This window comes from Eucyclogobius newberryi, unplaced genomic scaffold (assembly GCF_026437365.1).
Source record: "Eucyclogobius newberryi isolate DKJ021-1_F unplaced genomic scaffold, fEucNew1.0.hap1 SCAF_1, whole genome shotgun sequence".
Classification (NCBI taxonomy): Eukaryota; Metazoa; Chordata; class Actinopteri; order Gobiiformes; family Gobiidae; genus Eucyclogobius; species Eucyclogobius newberryi.
Genome location: NW_027315723.1, coordinates 9,856,138 through 9,880,584, shown reverse-complemented (window position 1 = coordinate 9,880,584; position 24,447 = coordinate 9,856,138). Strand labels below are relative to the sequence as shown.

General features: G+C 40.8%; 1 protein-coding gene across 3 annotated transcripts in view; it reads left to right on the top strand.

Moving 5' to 3' along the window:
- The first annotated feature begins 349 nt into the window (after positions 1-349).
- LOC140376589 (vang-like protein 1) overlaps positions 350-24,447 on the top strand; it is a 45,258-nt gene continuing 21,160 nt past the window's right edge. For 2 of the 3 annotated variants that reach the window (XM_072462149.1, XM_072462106.1), the window contains exons 1-3: positions 350-501; positions 9,116-9,375; positions 18,201-18,327. In XM_072462149.1, the coding sequence (XP_072318250.1) occupies positions 9,281-9,375; positions 18,201-18,327 (222 nt within the window). In that variant the 5' untranslated portion in view covers positions 350-501; positions 9,116-9,280. Of the gene's footprint in view, positions 502-9,115; positions 9,376-18,200; positions 18,328-22,923; positions 23,361-24,447 lie in introns of those variants that run through there. The other variant, XM_072462157.1, reaches the window with a different exon arrangement.

Here is a 24,447-nt window from a genome sequence, read left to right as displayed (position 1 = left end):
CTTCATTAGACTTAATCATTTACCTCATTCGTCCAGGAGTGTTCCATTGTAGACAAAAGTTCAGTTGTGGTCATCTGGACTATGTTTAGAAGCTAGACGTTTCGACCCTCATCCACTTGACAATGACTCTTGGATGAGAGTCGAAACGTCTCGCTTTTTCTAAACTGAGTCCAGATGACCACAACTGAACCTTTTTCTACTTATAATATACTTAGATCATACTACATCCCACTGTATTAAACCGGTATATTCCATGTACTCGTTATGCAGTATTCCATGCCAATTGTGTGTGCTCATTTATTTTCAGACTCCCCCTACCGGCGGGTCCGTACACTGCAGCCCCTGCACACGAAGCACTGCCCCCTGTGAAATTCCTCTGCCAGGGTGATTCCTACGGTTCCTAGGGGCTGGTTCCTACTGTAATCTACCGTGAGCTGCGGGGCGACTGTTTCATAACGCTCGGATAAATGACCGCGTGGATGATATCGCCGCCGACAAAGGGTGAGTCCGGGTTTAATAACCAGGAGCGTCCGCGGGTCTTGTGCTGTTCTGCAGATGTGTAGCTCGCGGGTTCCGGCTGTCGCGTCCTGCCTGCGTCCCTTGGCTGACATAGATGAGCGTTACCGTGCGTCTACCTGTTTTTGTTTTTGTTTCACCGCGGAACAAAGGCTGCTGCGGTTCAATGTCTGACAAATGGTAAAGGAGTGAGAACACGCCCTGGCTGTTTCCTACCTGTGTCAGACGCTTCAACTTCATCTGTCTGAAAACTGCGGTCAGGCGGATGCGTAAAGCGGGTTTGGTGAAGTTCAGGCGCAAACTGCGGCTTTTCTATTGTTCGTTAACTTAACCGTCTGCTCAACAAGCTCTTCGCAGCCATTGCGTTGGGTCAGGGGGGGAAAGTCAACTATGTTTCGCACGGTTGAGTGGAGCTGCAGTGGCCGGCTGCTGCTCTCCGCCGCCTGTCATCTGTGAGCTGCCGCGGCGGAGCACACGCGATCCCGGCCCCGGAGCCCGTCTGACCGCGGAGGAGGCTGTGGACACCACCGATGATCTCACAGAAAAGTTGTGCGAGCTCTGAAACGCTGATTTGTGGAAAGAGTCGAGACGTGCACCTTTGAGGCCACGAGGAAACCGGGGAGTTTCCTGCGTGCGCGCGCGCTTGTCTGCGTGTCACAGGTAGGAGCTGCGCGCCTCTCCGGCGGGTCCGCTCCACGTCACTTATTATCGGGTCCAATAAGGATAATAGTGTTCAAGTGAGGGACAGTCTGTGTCTCCCCTTTACAATGTCGCATTTATGAGATACAGTTGCACTGCTGCGGTAGCTTAGCCTGTTGGACACAGGGGATGGATTAACATGAATGACAGTCCTAACAAGCTTGTAGTTATTTCTCCTACATCTGACTGACTGTCATATTTAATATTGCCCATAAAGACAAGTGAATGTATAGCCCATTCCCCACTTACTCTAATTCATATCTGCTTTTTAATCTCATATGACCATACCTAAATACACTTGTTTGGAATTGTGTGTAGATATAACCTATTCATCTTTTAAAAATGTAAGATTTCCAGGAGGATAAACTTAAAACTCATGTTCACTCTCTATCTGACATGCCAGAATGAACAGTAAACTGTGTTGACATAGTCAGGCGCAGCAACATTACAGTTGCTTCCTCACTCTAAATTATTCAGGAGCACCCTCATTATCATTGTGACTTTTATGTTTGGAGACAGGCTAACGGTTGTGACAGAGCTGCTGTGAGCAGGTTTGATCTCCTCCTGTATGTGCACAGAGCAGGCAGACTTATCTGACAGCACCGTGTATTCACTGACAACAACACCTGTCAAATTTCTTTGTGATGGGAGAAGATTGACAGCTCGCATGCCGTGGCAGTTTTAAAGTATAGACTGTATATTTGGAAGTCCTGATTGAGTTTGTGATTCGGAAGCATGAATCATTTGAAAGATCACTTGTGAGGCTACACATTGAGCTACTAATTCTTGTCACATACCATTATATTAAGGGCATAGTGTTTTACTTTTACACCCACCCCAACATTTCAGTGCCGGACTTTTGTTTCCATGGTGAAGTCATAAACACAAAGATCAGATCTCCCCCAGTTCTCCCTGTTTTGTTTTGCTCAGGGCTGTACTTAAGTTAGAACTTAGGCTGTTTCAGCAGCAGTTTGAAGATCAGAAACCATAGATCTGAGTTTGATTTCTTTCCTTTAAACGTGAAAGCGAAAGTATAAGCCTACTATAACCAGGTAAGCTACCTGAGTAGGCAACGTAATGTGTAAAATGGAAGCAATTCGAGAACCTAAAACTAGCTTGTACTGTGTTATTATTATTTAATAGCCACTTGAATGTCAAAACAGAGCGATGTTCCTCTGAGAATTGTGAATGTGCTTTCTGCTGTTTCCTAGCAACACCACTACAAAATGCAATAGGTAAATTTGGCTGCAACAGGTTTGAAGCTATTTATTATGCTCAGACAGGGCTGAACAGTTACAGGGCTGTAGTCGACTAAAGAAATGATTAGTTGACTAAAAACTTGCCCTGTGCATAACTTTGTTTGTAGTGTGACATTGGCAAAAGTTCTCAAAATGTCACCAGTAAACAGTCTCGTCATTAGTGAAAACCCAGCGTAAACTATCCTGTCACTTCCAAAACTCCAGCTAACTTTCTCCATGCATTCTCCCTTCTGCTGTGCATATAGATCCTTATAATCCTAATTAAAAGTGTAGTTGACTAAGATACCATCGACTGATTAATTGACTATAAGACTACGGATCTACTGAACAATTTAGAAAAAAGTATTGTGATTTTTATGTTTTAATAAGAAGAGACAGTTCAAAGAGGACATTTTAAACATTACGACGATACGAGCCAAGATATTAACTGTTTATGTAATGAGTTATTGATTTACTAGGTCCAAACAGCAGGGTTGTTTACACTTTTTAATATATTGTGACTAGCGCTGAACAATTTTGTAATTGCGATATTTCTGATTATATTAAGATTATGATGAGATTTTGATTTATGTTTTAATCCTACAATTCAATTCAGAGTTCACATTCTGTTTTTGCAGGCTTTATACACACCGCAATAAAGCTAGGCATTTTGGGGTTTGCAAAGAATATAATTTCACTTGAATAATTGCTGCATTTGCAATTTGTTAGTTGCCACCATTAAAATTGCAATTTTATTTGATCGCGATATATCTTGGAGACTGAACATTTTGCTGTTTTCTGGAGAATATTACACTACCGAAATATTTGGTAAGTGCGACCATCCATGTTGCAATTTCTATTAAATCGTAATGAATGTTGCAGCCCAAGCGCAGACGTCTAATATAAATACTGAGACGTGGCTATCAACAACGTGGTGATAAATGCAATCAACACCACATCCTAATGCGGACTCCAGATGCACTGCTCTTGTTCTGTGCCAAAAGTTTGCGCCTGTGTGCGAGGTGCTAAGTTCACTGACACTGGAGAATGCTGATTGAATTCCACACAGCTAATGACCCTCATTCTGTCGGCCATAGACAGGGACGTGGCATGTGACCGGGGCAGACTCAGGTCACCTCTGTTCCTTGCTTGTCCCAGCGTGTCTTGTGATTGGTGCTCCTCCGCTCTCCCTCACCTAAGTAACTCATTATGATTTTACATGGACAGCGGCGTGTCTCTGATTATGAAGTGTTATGATGTGTGTAATAGAGGCAGCGCAGCCAGGGTGTCATGGTTACGTACCAGGGAGCTTGCATCTGTGAGACGAGAGCTGCAGGGGAAAACATGGTTTGATTTCAGTCTGAGATACTATGTGATTTTTTTTTAAACCTGATTTAATTGCCCCTGGTGGGATTATTGAAGTTGTCTGAATCTGAATATTTAAACTCAAATACAGCCAGGTCAAATGTTTTAAATATATATTAATAAAATTGATTTGTTGATGGTTCTCAAACTGGTACGCTGGTGGGAAAAGGAGAAAGTGGTACCCAAGATTTGTAATAGATTTATCAGTAAAGGTTTGCACAGGTCAGTGTTTAAAGGCACTCAATTAAAAATACTAGAAATACTATTTTGCATTATACAGGGTTTTTTACCGCCTTTGAGATCTTTGTCTGGGCTTTCCCTTGTTTTATGTACATTGAAATGTAATGGATGTTAGAAAATGATTGATCTGCACTCATGAATGTCCCTCATAGGTCATATACTTAACTTTGCACTTAAGTGTGAAAGTTGAAGGTCTGAAAATAGCCTCTTTGCTCAAATTGGCATTGCTCCCATGCCACGTGCTCCAGACAAAACCAGCCCGAGTGACTCCGATCAGGGAGAGTAGTTTTGTGTCAGATTCACCACAAAGCTCTTTGACCACTTATGTGTGTCTCCTACAGAGGGAAGTGCCTTTCAAAGGAGGGCCAATCAAAGAGTATCCACAAAGGCACCAGGATTAAATCACGAGAATAAAAGGACTACATGCTGCTTCCCTCTTGTACTGGCTGAAAGAAAGACCGGATGATCGGCTGGCCTGAAAGGAGCTTCCAAATGAAAACATAACACAACATCTCATTTGGTTCATTAGATGTTTAATTTGCTGCTCAAGGAATGCCAGAATGGAGTTTTCGTGCTTACAGTTTTTTTTGCCTTTGAGAAGTTCCTGAAATATAGTGCAATTTATTTATTACATTTATTTTAGTATTAACCATTAGCAAATAGTGAAAATCAGATACTAGATTGATACTAGAAATAGTATTAAAACTAATTTGAGCAAGAATCACAACAGGACTAAATCTGACATTTTCTGAACAGTTTCAGGATCTCAGAGCTTGTACAAAAGCATATTTTAACATAAATAAAGTACTATTATTTCATGCTGAAAATGACCGTTTTTGCAGCAAATAATAGTAGTATTAGTCAATGTTTAGTTTATTAACAGATAAGTTTATAGATAATATGAATACAATTAGGAATACATATGAATATATTGGATGAGTTAGTTTTCCTATAGACTAACAATTAACATTTCTTCTGTTACTAACTATGTTGATTAGCAGCTTTGTGTGTGATCCTGACATGTTCCCTGCAGCTCTAACTTGTAGTCAAAGATGAAAGCAGTTCTCTGGAGGGATATTTGCCTTCCCAGCTTGTCGGATGTTTACTCTTTGCTTGGCTACAGCGAGCACACTGTAGTTGTCACACCTGTTAGCTTGTGCGTGTTTGTTTCGGGATACAGAAATGCTTGTTGTGCGTCGCTCCACGCTCAAAACGTTATTGCGTTTGCTCTTTCTTCGACAAAACAACACAATTTTTTTTATCAAGTGTAATATGTGATTTGTGGATAAATTGGCCGTCTGAGATATCCTTCATGCTGTATTGCCATGGTATCATTTCACAGCCTCGTCCCTCGCTGGGCTGCCAGCATTTGCCAGGACAAACAGACATGCCGGCAGCACAGTAGGGGGCTTGGATTACTGCAAAAAAGCTGCTCGGGCTCCCCTCCCTTTTTGACACGGGGGATTCCTGTTTCAAATCTCTCCAGAAAAGTACTGCTCATAATTTGTGCCAACACACAAACCACATGAAATAAACCGCCCTTTACTGCTCAAGAGTTTGCCCTTTTTCTTAGTTAATCAGTGTGTTGTAAGGAGCTTTTAATTGTGTTCTTCTGAAGGATAGCACTGAATCAATGGGCATTTAACCTGGCTGCCCTCCCGTCTCATCTGCACTGTGTCTGAACCGAGAGCGTGCACTTGTTTAAACCCATTAAGCCATGTGCCTTTGCTTTAAGAGGATTAGCCCAGGTGATAGAAGCGCCTCTTAACAGCCAATATTATAACACAAGTACTATAAGCTTACAACATATTCACACAGACGCTAAGAGCTAATTATAACTAAATGGCAATTTATAGTTCAATATGCCACCCTCGGTTAAGACAAGAACCCATAATACTGCATTTACTGTTTTCCTCCGGTCGCTTTCCTATCCTAGTTTTACTCAAATTTCTTCATTAAGTAAAATTACTCCTGGACGACTGAGGAATAACATATTGTAAAATTACCCTAAAAGAAATATCACTTTATATCCTTGTTTGGAAGTTTATAACATACATTTTTGATCAGCATTTGTATTCAATTTAATCTTATCTTCAAAAAACATTCAGAATATGATTGATATTTTGATAACATGTCCACCTCTAGGCAGATCTTTATGATTATTTCAGAAAGACAAACACAAATTGGAACATATTTTGTCTTAATGGCTGAAACTTTATAGCTCTTTTTATTTTTACGCTAGAGAAAATAGGTTACTATATTGCAAAGTTATAATTCAAACATATTTCAACTTCTCTTCAATTGTTCCTTCCCGCAGTAACTCCTGACTAACCAAACACTTTTCTTTTTAAACAAGAACATCTTGTGGTTTTCTGTACAACATGCCACTTCAAGTTGAGTCTGTAATAAAAACCCTCAGATCACAACTTGTCGGAGGTAGAATTTGTCACCATGCCGCGCTAATGATTCAAGCGTTCAAAATGATCTTTAGAGAATGAGCCTGTCCAAAAATGCAGTTGCTACTTGTTAGTTGTCACGCAAACATGCACACGACTACATCATCCGCAGCACACAGATGTGGCGACACCTCACCCACTTCTGCTCACAACTGGGTCACTCCACGCGGGGTATTTTTGGAGCCAGTGATTTGTGTTTCCCTCCCTGTGGCTGATAAAGGCTTTGGGGGAGAGTCGAGGAGGGTGAGCACAGGAAACCTGGGATTGTCTTCGCTGGGTTTCTCACCACTTTAGGAAGACCGCAGCCATAAATCAGAAATCTGTTTTTGGGCTTAAGTTGAGTTAAGTTGAGAGTGGGTGTAACTTTTTGGTGGAGGGTCCACCACCTGCATTTCTCTATAGATATGTTATTTCTTTGCCTGGAATGTTCCACAGAATGGCATTCTATCTCCCTTGGAGACAGGCCACCTCCAGGCCAAGTTTCAGGTCAGATCTGTGGATAGGAAGAATGTTCTTTTTAATAGCTATAAAAACAGAAATTGTTTCATGTCATGCTGTGGCAAGTCGATTAAAACAGTTCTATTCGTCTTATTGTTTGGAAAAGTTGGGATTGATAATTTCATTGTAAAATTATGGTGTTTCTTCTCCAAATCTAGATAAATTAATGGCCCTCTGGTATAAGACGTACAGATGTGTCTGAACTGAACCTGAGCACTTTATAACTATTCATATGAACTTATAAGTTATATTTATTTATGTGGGTTTTTTTGTGCAATTGAATCGTTCTAGCTATCTATCTACTGATGTAAAAGCTAATCAAAATTAACACACACACACAGACACACACAGACACACATCATCATGTTGGAAACCTTGAAATTGATAAACTGAATTAAACCACTCTAACACAGGGTGGAGAACGTGCAGACTCCACTGCGTCTCCCAACGTGTTTGGTATTCGGGCCGTGTTATCTGAAAGGCAGTATAGGATTTAGGACTTTGTGAGTTATGTTTTAACTACCGGTGCTCTTCAGTTTTCCCTCCGCTTGCAGCGCTTAGCCTGTGCAGGTGCATTACTTAGCCCCAGTGGCATTTATGACCAAGCCACACAGAACTGGTATGGTCCCTTTGGGTGTGTTTACCTAAATATATGCTTTAATCACACTAGAGCTGACCTATATTTCTCTTTCATTCGTTCAAACTGTGCCTCCATGGTCCCACCTTTATTATTTTTCCACCGGCTTGGTCAAAACCAGAAGCCCTCGATAATAGACCTGTTATCAGATAGCGTAGCCTTTAATGCAGTCGGCCTAAGGTCACTACCAGCTCTTAGGAATGTATGCGGCCTTATTTAAGACTGACCCTGCATCCTGAAGGACTTTTATTATGTATTGATCTCACAAGCTGAAGGAAGCAGCTCTGTTTTATAAGACAGATCAGTCTGTTTAGAGCTGGAAATAGATTTTACTGGCAGTAAATTGTAATTTAGTTTTCATTTAGGTTGCATAGTTAATCACAATCATATTTTTTTTTAATAGTTTCTGCATATTAAGATAAATCCCAAACTTAAGTAATTCAGAGGTGTATTGATTAAAAAGTTGATTTGATGTGGTGACTAAAGCTGTCACAATAACACATTTTGTGCGATAAATTGCTTCAGAAAAATATCACGATGAACGATAATGTTGAAATAACTTAATGCCACTGACACAGAAACCCAAACGCAGAAGTATCCCAGTAAAACCTTTTCTAAATGTACACTATCATTAAAAAGCATCTGCAATAAACAAAAAGCCAAATGAATCACTTATTATTGATTTAGCATAATTATAGAAGATTATAGATTTCTAGATTATAGAAATGACTTATTCCACTGTCTACGGCTCAAATCTTATTGTATTACATAGAAATAACAAAATATCACTACAAATATGTCCCAAAAAATATTGTACCAGCTTTTATTTATTTATTAAATTATAAGATATAGTAATTATTGTGACTTTCTAAATTCTGTTCAAATTACAGACAAATGATATGATCGAAATGTATGTTCAAATAAAAACTATCGCTTCGTAGTCCAAATTCCCCAAACCTTGCTTTCAAACCACCTCCGCCTCCATCTTCTTAAAGCCTTCCCGTGAACAGGCTGCTTTCATGTCTCTCTGGCGCGCTCTGTGTGTCATCTGAAAGCTCGTCAGTGTCAGCCCTAAATTGTTTGCCGTGTGTCACAGACCTGAGGCCGCTCTGAACACCGGTCGTCAGCCATTTTGGGAATAAGAGCAAATTGCTGTTTCACGGCAGCTTTTTTTTTGGTGTGTCTTTTATCTGCTACTCTCAGCTGGAATATGAACCTCCTGAGAGTCGCAGAGAGCTGTCACTGTGCACTTTGGTGGTGAAGATTGGGTTTAATGCAGCTGCAGCCAAAGAAAGGGACTTTTTAAGAAGAAATCAGAGCGCATAGAAAAATGACCATCTGAATGAATATGTTACGCATTCCCAGTTAATTAAAAGTATTGATTTCTTAACTTGCACTTGTATCAGTGCATCAGGGCTTGTTTCTCTTGCTGAATTCTCCATTTGTCCGTGCGCCCCCTCCTGCAGGTTGATGTTTCCTCACCGGGCGCCCCCTCCGTCCCTTTCAAGCCTGACTGCTGACAGCTCTCCACCTTTGTGTGTCTCCTGAGTATTGATCTCCCCAATCTGGACAAGATCAGCGCACACGGTCCCGGCGCGTCAGCCAGCGGTCGGGCTGAGCACCTGGGGCCCATGCCCAGGCAGGACAGCGTCGCCATGGACACCGAGTCCACGTACTCGGGGTACTCCTACCACTCCGGCCGGTCGCGGGGGTCACATCGGCACGGGTAAGTCCTAACGTCAACTGAAAACACATTTATTAAAAAGATCATCAACATTCACACGCGCTGGGTGTGACGGTTTAGGTCTACAAGTCTCTAATGGTTAAGAATATTATTTGCATTGTTATTTTTAAATTTCCATGTTATTTAATGCTATTTTAAATGATTAAATGTCTATAAAAAAAGCCTTATACACATATTCTAGGTCTGAGCATTTGCAAGCACAGTACTTATAGTTTGTTTCATTCCATTTTTCATATTTCTGTTAATTTCATATTTAGGCCTTATCTGCATGAATGAATCTCAAGTAATCAAAGAAAATAAATCCGTAAGTAATTATTTTCTGCTCAATATATTTTAGGCACTATTAGCACTGATGAAATTAAATGCCCTTTTCATCCACTCAATGCTTTGTATTAACCCATGCTCAACTCAATTCATCTGTGAAACAAATAATCCAAACAGTTTTATCTAAACTGCTAGGTTTTTCTAGGATTTTCTCAACTACAAATGACCAGTAAGCATTGATATTGATTTTATTACCACCATCTCACTCTAGTTTAATTGACTCTTGAGCTGGGACTGATCCTGCGTCCGTCCCATGGCTCTCCCTGTTGTGTTTGCGAGAGGAAGCCACAGACTGGATTAGGCAGGTTAAGCATGAGATAGAAATACAGACTGGATTTCTATGACAACAGTAGTTTCTTCTGGAGTAGCAGAATAGATTTAGGAAAGACATTCTATTTGCCGATCGGCTTTAGGAAATCATACTTCAGGAATAACAGAATAAAGTTTTTAAGTATTTAAGTATTTATTATTTAGTCAGTTTAGTAAATATGTACGTATTTTACAATTAGATGCATGTTTTTGGACTGTAGATTGAGATAAAATACTTATGTTTGAAGTCTTACCTGTTTATATTGTGTTCAGAATAATCACAATTGTGGATGAACCTAATAATCTTGACATACCTAGTTTAAGAGAGTAATTCTGTCATGGTGAAAACTATTTATTAGTTGCATTGAACTTTCTGCTGGTTGTTTTATTCAGAAAATGACCTACAAATGTTGCAGTTTCTCAGCAGCGCTTTACACAAAAACATTGACCTATCCAAGATTGGAGGACTTTATCTGAAACACCCCTGACAAAAGGTTGAATAGTCCCTCATTTCCACATAAAATGACACTTTCTCTGCCCTGTGCTTGTGCCTTCCTGCCCTCGGGCTCTCTCCTTCTTAGCCCCTCCAGCCAGCTGCTCCACCTTTCCCTCCCTCTCTCTCATGTATATCATGTGTGTTGGTCTGTCCATGGCGGCGTGGCGGCATTAGCCTGTCAGCGGGCAAATGGCCCCAGGAAGGCAGCGGAGACAGGTGCCGAGGAGGCCCGGCTGACTGATGGCTCAGCGGATACGTGGAGCGCCTCTCCCTCCCTCCTCCCGCTGCTGCATATCTCTTCTTCGCCGCCACCTGTTGCAACTTCAGATCCTTTGGCTTCCCTCAAGGACCTCTGGAAACATGAGTGCACGTATACATGCTTTCCCCCAGCTTCTCTTAAGTCTCTTTGTATCACTCCTCTTTTACTCCTTATCTCTCGTCTTGTACCTCTTCTCCCTCCGTTCTTCCCATCTTACTCTCCTCCGCGCCTGCATTGCTCCATGTGTCCATTGAGATGCCGCCAATGCCCTTCTCTGGTTCAATCTTAACCTCTCTCATCCTCTCCTTCCCCTCGTCCTCCCCCCCTTAGCTCTCCGAGGATGCCCTGGTGAACCACTTGTTCTCTCACATTTCCCTGGAGGAGGAATGCGCCCCCTTTGGCTCACGGTGACATGAAGTTAGATTGGTCACACTTGGTTTTGACGGTCAGGCTGAAAAGTGGTGCCGACTGTGACACTGGCAGACAGCGCTCTGGCCTCCTACCCGTCTCCTGTTCCTTCAGCATTTCAAATCCATGGGAGAATATTGAAAGGGACATATGGTACCTCCCTGCCAGGCAATTTTTCTGCTCCTCGGCTCCTTGCATAACCGAGCCAAAGCCACCAGCTGGCCCCTAATTTGATAAACAAAAGCAAATTGTTGCCTTTGAAACCCCTCGCGCTTCCACGGCTGAAGGTAATCTTTTTGCGCTGTGGGGTGCCACGCGTGGAGTCGCTCTGCATCGCTGTGGTCTAATTACACTAACGCCAAGGATAGCAACAGTCGGTATGACACTTGTGGACATACATTCTGAGCATTTACTGTGGCATGGCAGTATAGGCTGGAAGGACGTTTTGATTTATTGAAATTCATTCATTGTTGGTGATATTGAGTACATTAGTCATATTAAGCCCATTCAGTCTCCAGTCTCTGTAGGGGTATGATTCTTTAGCTACACTGCCCTGGGGTAGACTGACAAAAGTGTGGCGGCCAACACATTCACTATGTTTACACAGAGAACTCCGAGAGTGCTAAACAACCGCACTCAAGACCACCCTTGTCCCAGTCCACAGCAGCTCAAAGAAGCAAATGGGTGTGAGCGGCGGCTGAGGGACATTTAGGGACTCCTAGTGATTTAACACTAGCACCAAAACTTTGAAGCTATAATCAGCAATTAAAACGCTATAATAGATATTACTATACTTTTGGCAAACATAGATAAGCCCCATTGAAGCTTCGGCCAATTTTACTTTAGTAGAACACAACAAACCAAATCAAATCCCCTGAAGTCCGCGGCGCAGGGGCCATAGTTTGTCATCTTTGCCTATTTAAAACGACAAACACGTCATATATTTTCCTGGCTGTTTCTTACCTCGTGCAGTTGAATGTCTCTCCTCGTCTGTATCAGACACTGTTACATGCAGCAGGAAGTCGACTACACACGGATTCTCCACATGTTATTGGGATCTTTGAGATTGGATTGCAATCATACATTCTGGGTTCAAATGCATTTTCAAAAATCTGTTTGAATTGGACCTCCGCCTATGCCCCTTTCTCCTGGCGTGCATGTAAATAGAGTGATTCATGCATAGGCCAGGTGGGTGTAGTGCCTTGCCCAAGGTCACAATGACATATGACCGTATTTTCCACACTATAAGCCGCACTTAAAAGCCGCACTTAAAAGCCGCACTTAAAAGCCGCACTTAAAAGCCGCACTTAACTTGCTCAACATAACTTTCTCAAAAAACATCAGTGCACTTTATAATCCAGTGCGACTTACCTATGGATTGAGTGTCTGCTTATGATGTCATAAAGCAGACACTATATGTTCTTGTATTTTAGGATTGTAGGATGACACGTTTTCAACACTTTCACCGATTTCAACAAGTTATACCTCGATCGCTTTCACCGTCTTAGAGGGCTATTGCTTTTGACATTTTTACATACCGTACTTTTTTTTCAGTATTTGCAAAAGTAGATTTCTGATGCTACCGCTAATGATACCGCTAACACTAATGCCTCCTCTACAAGGAGGAGGGGGTGCAGCCGGGTCACCGAGGCTCTCTCTCCCTTTCTCTCTGCTCAGGTCTGCGTTCAGCACGATTTGTCAGGACAACCAACTATTTGAGTCGCAAACTACGCATCAACTGTGAATTACTGAGCGTCATTGGTATGCCGCAAAACGCAGCAGAAAACATGGACGGGTGGGATAGGTGGCTGCGCGGGAAGGCTGAATATTTTTCAACAAATATTGAAAATGTTCAACAACACATGTAGTACTTTGACACACATGTGTTACACACATGCAGTACTTTCACACAAATGCAGTACCTTTTCCACAAATTTTGCACAGTACACTTCTTTACGCAACTAAACCACATGTTGTTGTTGTTGTTGTTGTTGTTGTTGTTGTTGTTGTTGTTTTATGGCGGCTGGTATCCAAGTGTTACACTGCCGCCAGACATCTACACAAAAAAAAAACTGTACACTACTCAATTTTTTAAAAAGTAACAAAAGACCTTCTGAGTCCTGACTTCCTTGTACTACTGCTCAAGTCAAATTCCCATGACCCTCCTTGGTGGCGTCTCAAACAATGGTGCCTGCACATTATGTTGAAGCCAAATCTACTGGTCATTCCTCTTTCCTTTGTTTGTGTGAAGTGGATCTGTTTAATTTCCATGTGACTGTATAAGCAAAACAGTAATAGTCAAAGAGGCAATAGTTTCTGTAATTATGGAGTATGAGAGCGCGTCTCCTCATTCATTTTTTATCAGCCAGAATTCAGACCGGTATAATGAGCCATGGTGGAGTGCATTAATATGATTTGGACTCCTTATGCTAAGTATTTCATTACCGCATGACCTCTGGAGAGCAGGAGGCATTTGGGGATATAATTATGCTGTATAATGGCTTCGGTCTCCACTCCAAATGTTGAACTGACGAGCGTTTTTGTTGGGATTTTCTTTTTTTGCATCTATAATTTCACAGGCCAATATGGAAAATTGCTTCTTTTTATTCGTCGAACTTCAATTACATGGCAGCTGACAGTATTTGTCCAAATTCATGGCAGAACTGCATAATATTATGTCATTCCTAGCACAGTACAGAAGCAGGGAGTCTAATTTTCAGTGTTGTTTAGGTATCAGTGTGTTAATTCGAATGTGTTATGGCCAATTTCAGCTTTTGTCGCACGTGTGAGAGTTTTTGCAGGTACATTGGAGGGCTTGGATGAACTTCAAATACTGGCAACCGTGCTGGATTTTCTATTTTCTGGTGACAGAGGCTTTCACATCTGCAAATCATCCGCACCTCCTCTGTCCAATTGCTTTTCTAATGGTCTGGTTTCTTGATGTGACTTGTTTATGAGTTTGAAAAGTCTTTAGAGAGCATTTGGTGGCTCGGTTTTGACTTGAATTCAAGTCGACCCATTTGGCAGAAGATTTGATTGCACTGTGCATTTGGCTTTGTGCATCCACTCTGAGCTCGGTGTCACGCAGGTGGGTGGTGTGGTCTGCCAGGAAGAGAGGGAACAAATTGGTCCGCCGACAGTTTGGCATGCCCCCATCGGCTCCACTTTGCCCGCTGCCTCTTCTCCTGCTCTGCCTGAGTGGGAGAATGCGATCACAGACACTCATTCTCAGGTGTTAGATGGAAACGCAGCTTCCGGGGTCTAATTGACACTGTTCTGCCCAGACTCGCCAGGTATCCGCGCCCTCACATCACCCTCGTTCCTCCGCACTCCCTTTTCTCCCATTTCAGGCACTGGAAGTCAAATCCCATTAATCAAATCGTAGCTGCACACAGTTTTGGAATACCAAAAAGGCTGCGCATGGTAATGAGGCAGGAAAGATGTGGGAGAGGAAGAGGCGACGGTGAGGGCTGGGCTCCATGTGGTGGGCCCAGGAGCGAGCTGAACGGGCGTCGGTTTGGGGGAGGGGCTGAGACACAGAGGCCGATCTGTTCGGACTACCACAGGTCTGGTCCCAGCGCACATCCATTACAGTACATTAGTCTGCGCCGCACTCTCACACTCAAGAGTCATCACGTTTACTACAACTACTGGCACTTCGGCAGCCATGTATCACACTTGAACCAGGTGTTCCACTTTGTAGTGGGCGTTTACGAAGAAGAATTATTTCCATGATGTTAGGACCGCATACTCTATTACAAAAATATCAATTATGTACAATTGGCTACGTCAATAATGCAGAAAAATGATGTATTGCAGCAACACTGAGTCCTCCATCTGACAGAAATAAGTAATTATTTTATTTTCATTTAGCCTTGTTTTTTTCTTGGTTTATTGATTATTATTATTATTATTATTTTATTTTTTCAAATTTAATTACATTTTTTTTACATCTGTTGACTATAAATTAAGGTGTGAGCATTTTTTGTTCCAATTTAACTGGACTAATTGTGTCAAAAAGTACAATTAGTATGCAAACATATCATTATCGCTATACTAATCATAGTTTTTAGCATTTTTCTCATGTTGTGCAGCACTACTTTCCTTCATTTCACATGGATATACAGGTGGATAATTTGAATACGCCCTTGTCCTCTAATGCTACTTAAAATGCAACTGTCTGTGTCTGCGTTTATGATTCTGCTCAAGATTTAGAAGAACCATCATATCTTTCTGAGTCTCGTGCTCCTTTTGTCACTGCAATCTCTGTCAACAATTGAGTGGTAATTGCTCTCCTTTGAATAACCCAAGCCTGGCGTGATAAGAACAGCCTTAGTGACATTTAAAGCAATAATCCTATTTGTAATGTATTAAAGTATTGTTCATTTTAGATCAATCTAATCAGAATATGTCAGTCTGTCAAATCTCTTGTATTTGTTGTTGGGATGTCAATAATTGTGATTATTCAGGTCACACAATAAATCATAAGAGCTACAAATAATAATTGTGGTCATTTTAAAAGCAGGATCAAGTGATTTCAATCTATAAATCTAAAGTGCTGTTGATTTCACATTAACGTCACTTCATCATTCAGAGAGTTTATATTCATAAAGCTGGTCATGTACTTTCAAAATTCTGAGCTTTTACACAATAGGAATCAAAATAAATGTATTAAGGATTCCAGTTGTTTCTGTCCTGTTTCTTCTTCTCAACACTAAAATTTGACATCCCAATTTTGCTCTATAGTTTATGACAACCATTTTGATTTGCCGAGGTTTGGGGCCACACACGATACTTACAAATGGCAGCAAAGGAAGTGTGAGAGTAAAGACGGAAGCAGCCCAGCTAACGCCCTTTATTCAAAACACTTGGATCCAGTACAAGTCTATTATATGGCCCTCCATCATTCTGGTTCCTTCATTACCGCAGAGCAGGATATCCTCTGCATTATGGCTTGTGACTGGAGTGAGAAAGCAATCAATAAACAATCTGACGCTGTTATTTAGACAGGCGGCAGACTTGTCAGACTGTATGTTCTTGCTATTTACTCATTGGGAGGCCAGAAAGCAATGGTAACAAAGGAGCTCAATGTATGGAATTTAGAAGTGTAGTTTATACTAAGTTTGCATTTATATTAGTAATTTGGAATGGGTATTTTATTTCAATTTAACAAAGTCAAATCACTTTTACATGGAAATCCTTGTCTGGCCTCAGCGTTTTTTTATTTTTATTTTTGATGTCAAGGGATTATTATGGACACTGGATTGGGAGATACAAGGCTTTTAGCAGCACTTGTGCCATGTTTGCATATACCTTTATTGGGCCAGCAAACTGGAAGTTGCTATTGATTGCTGAACATTTTTGAAGTAGTAGCCCACCCCATTTGCCCTTAAAATAATTAATCACATATTTGGATGGTCGTTAAAATTGAAATGTATCGATAAAATGCAGACTCTCAACCAAAATAAATAAAGTAGTTGATCATAGTCAAAATATTTATACATTAGATGCTTCTGTATTCAAAAATATTGAATACAGAAGCCTCTAATGCCTTGATATTGACAATAGGCCTTATTCAGTGTATAAAATGTGTTCGTTATAAAGGACATGTGGCAGAGGGCAGGGGTGAGGGATTAGCGGTAGCCGTGCTAATGTAGCCACTGTCAGGGCACTGTGCCATGTGGAGACTCGCGCTCACGGCACACACGGGATTATAGGGCTGTAAGTGCACGAGGTCTCCCACTCTAATGGAGCTCATATGTTGGACAGCACGGAACAGACAGTAGCTCGCTGATAAAACACTGCACAGAGAGGGGAGACAGAGGGAGGCTTGGAGAGAGAGGTGGAGGTAATATGGGTCAGAGTTCACCTAAGCCTGATATGTCCATTCATAGTTACAAGAGGAAACAATGCTCGACTTAATTTGTCCCTTAACAGTGGGATAAGAAAGCTTATCTTACCACAACAGAAGCTTCCTTTTTCTATTTACAGGCATTAATGACAACGTTTTCTCCTTTGGGATTTTGAAGTTCAATGCAAATTAGGCTGGCATTTTCCATCAATCCTCATTATGGATTTATTATATACAGACTACTGTACACCTTTCCATGTCAATATTGTTAACACAGAAGTAATTGGAATGCATTATTGTTTAACACTTTCAGACACAATGTCCCAACTATTGAATGTTGATCACAAAATGAGAACCACCGCAAACTATTGAGCATACTGTTTGAAAACCCTTTTCCTTCAACAATTGGTTGTTTGTGGTTTGTTATTTTACATTTCTTATATTCGCCTGCTGCACACATCTGTTATTGAGCTTCAATTAAACACGGCTCAGTGGAGTTGACACAGAAACGCCAATCAGTGAAAATCAAGACTGTGACTCCAGTAAACAAGACAAAGACTGCTGCAAACTCAAGATGCTAAGATTTTAAACTCAAGTTGAGAAATACGCTTGATACATAATACCAATCTCATGACCACAACAATGAAAAACAATAGAAATAATAACAATAGAATGCAATTTCTAACACAGAATAGCAGCAGTTTCTTTAATGTTACCAAGTGGTCTTATACTAGTTATATTTAGTTCAGAGAAAGTCAGATTTTGTCTTTTGTCTGTATCAATTAGCATCTAGGTATGTTGTATATTGTCAAATGGCCGCGCAGTTTCAGGGACCGCGGCATTTCTCTTATAGCCCGTTATAGCCTCATGGCTAACCCTAACCCTAACCTTAACCAGACACTCCCTATTTTTAAACCCTTTGAAATCTTAGGGACTTCATTTTTGCTGTATGTTGTATAATGTTGTATAGTGCATTTTATTTATTTTGGGTTTTTTTGTCAAGTAAGCTAGAGGGGAAATTACTTATTTTGATGTGTAGTTTAAGGACACCTTTGTATATAGTATGCTCTTCTGGACGTTTTGACATTAGCTTTGTGCAGAAAAAAGCCATTTATAGAAACCATACCTCCACTAACCAGATTGTTTTGTTTTTCTTCCAGAGAGAGAAGTCGTGACCGGCATAAATCCCGCAGTAAAGACAGTCGCTCTGAGAAGTCGGTCACCATCAACACACCACCGGCCGAACCACTGCTGGGGGACTCTTCTGTCCGAGGGGAGCCCGTCCAGGTGAGCCTCACGTGGGCTTAGCGTCGCGCACAATCGCCCCTCTGTCTCCAGACCTCTATTTCCTGTGGGGAAGGCCAGGCTGATTCCTACAGGATTTGGAGCAGAGGAGATTTATCAAGCATTGGTCGAAATGAGGAAGGAAAGTAATTGTGTTTAGTGCTTTGGCAAGCCATCTGGTATTTAGGGGCAGAGGGCACGAGGGCTAGTCGTTTGCAGAGGTCTGGGCTCTGGTCTGCTCTTTATAATGCCACAGCAATTCTTCAAACCTTTATTGGGCCAGCAATAATTATGGTCTAATTATTCATTAATGACTATGATTTATTTTGTACCCGTAATTTGAATGAAAACACAAATGGTAGTTAATGGTGTATCCTTTACTGATGCATGATTGTTATGACATATATTTGTTACTGGATTACATTGAATTGATAAAATACGGTTAAGCTGGTTGTCAACGAGTTTAAACATGACATATACAGAAAGTCAGCACTCAAGTGATACAAAGGTTTCCAGTCCAATTATAATAATCCTGATTGACTGGTAATTTGTTTTTTAAATCCAAAAATTGTGTCAAATCCTATGCATTTGGAAGAGCTGCTGTTGATCTAGTTTAGCTTGAATGTTTTTTTTGCACTGCTTTATACAGTTCATTGATTAGCAACAGACTTATTTAGATACATAGATGATAAGATGTGTTGCTGTGATAATGAGAAATTGATTCATTGCCCTGTCTGGCTTCTGGCAGGTGTTACATTTTTGTTGAATAAAAAAAAGAATAGAGACGTAGCGCTCCTTGACTCACACAAGCCCCAGCTCCTCTCTCTGCCAAAAGTGTTTGGCTCTGTGGTCTTCATCAAGACTTTGGCTTAAAACCACAGACGGGAAAACAAATTGACTACTTTTGACCTACTTTGCACTTACTTTGGCTTGTGGCGACAGAGCATCATGAATGTGTTAAGCAAAGGTTGTAATATTGACACAAATGATTGTATTAGTATTTATGTGCATTCTCTATATTTAACTATAATAGATATATATTATATAGAATGATAATCAGACAAAAGCTTAGGAAGCCTTTCAAAAGATGGCTAAATGTAAATCCGTCTTGGTGGCAGTTCAGTATTGCACAAAAGGTTAATTGACAGTAAGACGAAACACAAAAAAGTGCATAAATATCACTTTATTTTAAAATGCCTTCAAACAAAGGTTATCTTACCTTATCTAATCCCTTGTTTGGAAGATTACACTGTTTCTGTTCAATATTTTCAAATTATACTAACACTAACCCCAATTATACTATTCAAATTTTACATACTTTCAAATAGAGCTGAAACTATTTAATTGATTGATAGCAACTACTATAGTATAGAAAGCAAATATCTATACATAGACTCCAAAACATGCCATGCTGAGTTTTTACTCAGACAGAGCAGTAATTACATCAAGGTGAAATTATTGACTGTAAATATAATCTACCAGGTTGTAAAACTCATCTCATATTCACCGGCCTTTTGCAATCTATACAACTAAATGCTTGATTAAAAGAATAATCACCATATTTTTTTTCTACTATTCTAACATAATGTTGTAGATGATACATCGCTCACTTGTAGACCTCAGAAAGCACGTCTAATGTTATTTTATAGATGGAAACTAGCATTTGGTTGTTCACATCTAATTCCTGCCACGGCTTGTTGTTGCTTTGCTGACGGTTGGGCGGGACTGTCATGAGTGTGAGTAATCAGTGCCACAGCGGCGTGAGAAAGACCTAAAACCATGTGTGCGTATGTGTCTGCCATATGCACGTGGTGTTCACGTTTTGCGCCAGTGTCGTATCAGAGCAGAGCTTAATCACAGAGCGGGCTGATGGAGCAGGGCAGCGCTCCAGGCAGGGATGTCCTCACTCTGCCAAAGCTAAAGTTTCCCCAACGATGAGCGTGAGAGATGACTAAGACTGTGCATGAGGAGAAAGTTGTTCACACCAGATTGGGTTTGGAAATGCTCACCGTTGCATTGCACAAAGAAATAAAGGGTATGATTTTTTAGAAGCATGTATCATTTTTACATACACTACATACTTTCAGCTACTCGGAAACTTTGAACAGTCTACATTTTATATGTTTATGATGATAAAAGAAGCAAAAAGTTGGGGAAAACACGAGTCAAAATTCAAAGTTGCTCAAAACTAATTATGAAAATATATAGCTTCGATAAATTCTGCACTCATTGCATTTTACCTTGAATAGGTTCCAAACAGTTCTTGTAAATCATCAGCAAAAATGAGTTCTTTATATTGACTCTCTTCTGCTTGTCTACCGTAAATCACGTAGAAAATAAGCACAAGTAAATTCCTCTGTTGCATTGAAAACAAATTACTGTTGCCAAGCCCAGTTTCTGCTCCCTGCGATTGCCGTTGAGTGCTTTTTATGTTCGATCTGAGCATTTCCAGCAAGTTTGACTTTTGTAAACAAGCCAAACGCTGCAGGCGCTTTACTCATCTGAATAATACAGCGAACTGAGCATTCTCGACATGGGCTAGCACGCTGTTATCAGACTGTGACAAACCTGCTTCTAGTTTTACTGAAATAGACATCACTTAAATCATGTGAGCAATTGTGTGTGGTTATCCTGTCACTACCGCTGCATCTAAGTGGATATTCGAGTGCGCTGAGACAGGAGTGTTTGACCGGGTTAGCGTGGCATGTTAGGACTGCGGCTCTGATGTGGTAGCAGCATTGTGCAAAGCGTCAAACAGAAGAAATGCGATACGTTTAAACCAGAGCGCATTCTCTGAGCATTAGCACCTACAGTTTCACCGCTGAGACAAAGTACTGTGTAGTTTATATTTAGAAGGTGTTAATGCTTATTTTATTTGCTGATTATTTTTAGATACAACATTTATATTCCTGGGATGCAATTTTACTTTGATATTTTGTATGTGTGTAGGTGTCTCATTCATTGTCAGCTTTAATAACAAACGCTCCCTTTGCACCTTTGACAAATTGAGTACCTTTCTGTTTTTAAGTCTCTGGCTGTTTAACACATGTTTGTTTGTTTTCTGTTGTGTTACATTGGCTTATGTGCATTTGTTGTTTTTAGGGTTTGTATGCACCACAAGCAAAGTTGGATAGGATTCAGAAATAATACAGGCAGCAGATAGCAAAGCAGAAAAAGGTAAAGAAGCCTAACTCTAACCATGATTTCAGTGCCAAAAAGAGAAGAAATGTAATAATTATTCCTTTTTTGCTTGAACCCCTGATCCTTCTACTGCGGCAGCTCGGTTCATTCCAATCAATTAAAGTCAGTGGAAGATCTGGGAAGTCGGCTGCTTTCCAACATGAGTCAGACCCAAACACATTGTGCTACTGATGGGAGTACATGAGTAACACAATACAACTATCAGAGAAGTTTGCCTGTACGCACAACTTAGAAAAAACAGTGAACAACAGACCACACTGATATGCTCGATATTATTTTGAGCATCACGGTAACAAATCATAGATATTTTGGCAATCCAACAGAAATGTGCTGCAAACATGTCTTTAAATGTGTTTGTTGGTGTTGAAGATTCAGACAACTAATTTCAATCACGGCTGCTAAATGAATTGCAATTGAATCTCAATTGCAATTTGAATGAACATAAAGGCTGCAGTTTTTTGACTTACCATAATTTCTTTCACAAACAACAAAATGTCCTGTTTTTTTCTGCTTAAAAACCGCTAACCCTAACGTTAACGTCCGTACAGATGTTCTGTTCATGTTCTGAAATACAGTGATTGTCAGTTCAGATTTCAGCCTTGTTGTCACGTCTCCTGAATGCGTTTGAATGCATTGTGCGTGTGTAACCCCCAAAACCCCAACAGCACTTGCCTCAATGGTGTTCATTGATTTAACCAACAGAAGATTAGAGAATCAAACGATGAAACAATCAAAAGCTGATGAACAGGAGTTTAGCCAAATGGACTGGGAGCTGATTTCACAACACATGAGCTCTGTAGCTAAATGCTCTACCTCTGTCTGTGCTTTTGGAGCCTTTATGGACATATACTCAAGCATTTTCAAAGCAAAACGTAAACCTTGAATAGAATCCATTTATTTAAAAAAATAAATCTACTCAAATCTAATCGCAATTCATGTCAGAAAAATCATAAATAGCTATTTTTTCCAAATTGTCCAGCTCTAATTTGAAAAGCCCCTTTGTACTGTATGTTGCATAATTCAGAAGGGTAAAATATAACGATTGCTGTTTCTTCCTCAAATTTAGCCTCCATTTCACTACATTTCTTTTCACAGCCTAAGTTTAGTTTCCATTGTTTGAAAGTGGCAGTGGCAGCTCTGACTAATCCCGAAATAGTTGTGAACTCACGTAGCCCGCTCGCTGACATAGCGCACTGCGTGGTGCCAGCGGCCGCTCTACCATACCACTGTGTGCGCTGGGCCAGAAGAAATGGACTGAGAGTGGTGCTGAGGCGCAGAAAGAGAGGAGACGCCTTGAGGGAAGGAGACGTAAAAGGAAACATAAAAGATGGCATACAACGAAACAAGGAAGTAGTGAGCACGGAGAATGGAAGACAGGCAGCGCTATGTGGACGCTGATGGCACCTAAATGGAGTGTTATTTTATTTACAAGAAGGAGGAGGCGCATGTTTACTTTTGTCCAACCCTCCTTCTTCCATAAAGCTTCCCGAGGCATCATGGGAGTTTTTTGTACCATATAAAGCTGGATAAAACAGGCTGGACTCCATAGCAGCGGGGTATCCAAGAGGTCACCCACTCCGGGATGAAACGAGGGAGAAAAGAGCAGATTTGGAGCAGAGATGTGTGAGTGAAGAGCCGTGACATTTAGCTGATAACAAATGGAGGAGTTGACAGCGCAGTCGCCGACGCTGATGGAGGATGAGGTGCTGCAGGTGCTCGAAGTGTGCAGGACCGTGGAGGAAATAAAGCAAGTCATTATCACCACGCTGGATCACGACTCAATCACTAACTCACCTCAAGTGGCAAGTGCAGCGCCGGGAGACAAGCCAAATCAGGTAGGGAGAGAGGGAGATAGAGATGGTGGCATGTTTCCTCACGGAAAGAGGAAGATTGAAATGTAATTGCCGTTTGAAAGGTCGCAACCAGCAAATTGCATGAGCTGAATTGCAAAAACAATAAAACAAAACCCAATATTCTATAGTTTAGACTGTTGCAAAGCAGTTCACATTTCAGATCCCTCTCAAATGGTAATGGTTGATTTTTAATACAAACAAAAAATCTAATTTATTTGCCAAAATCCTATTCCTCACTGGTTTAAATGTGCGTGATAGCGATTCAGGCGTACTCAAGCATGAAGTATGCTGTCCCAGAGGTTTGTGTCGTCCTGTGTTGTAAAGTCATGCTTCCAGTGACGCTTCTTTATGTTGCTTATTTTTAGCTGTGCCTCAGGATGTTGACGATTATATAGAAAAGGAGAAATTACTTTTTATGTCAGTTGCATTCCATCGCATGCTGGGGAATGAATCCTTTTGTTGACCCTAAATGTTACGTGTGTATCGATGTGTTTTAATTGTGCTTTCACTTTGATGCTTTTGGTGAATGTATACATTTCTCTCATTTGTGTACGCTTTGCTGTTCGTTGATTGTATTTGACATGGCTTTTCTAACTCATTTGAAAAGGCTTGGGACCGGAATAAACCACAGAATACATAGAATAGACATTTCTTATTATTTTGACTAAATAACTCTCCCTATTGTTGTCTTTTTCTGCTCATAATTCAATAACCCTGCCTTCATTGTCTTCATGCTAATCAGTTGTCAGTTGTCGGCTCAGTGACCTGTCCGAGCTTTAAACAAAGATGGTTTTAAATGGCATGTTCTGCAGTTGTATTTTACACAGCCAGCACACTGCTTTTCTTCCCAAGAGGGACTAGAGTGCACTTGTTTCGTGAGCTCAGTGCATTGTATACCGCTCTCTTGACTCAGAGCTGGAACAAAAACAGCCATTAGCGGACTTTGATTTACCGCAAGAGAATAGACAATAGTTATTTTTATCAATAGGGGAAGAATGAAAACACAACAGAAAGCTTTTAAAATGCAGCTCCCTTTGTTCATGGCTTATTGTGACCTATTTATACTCTA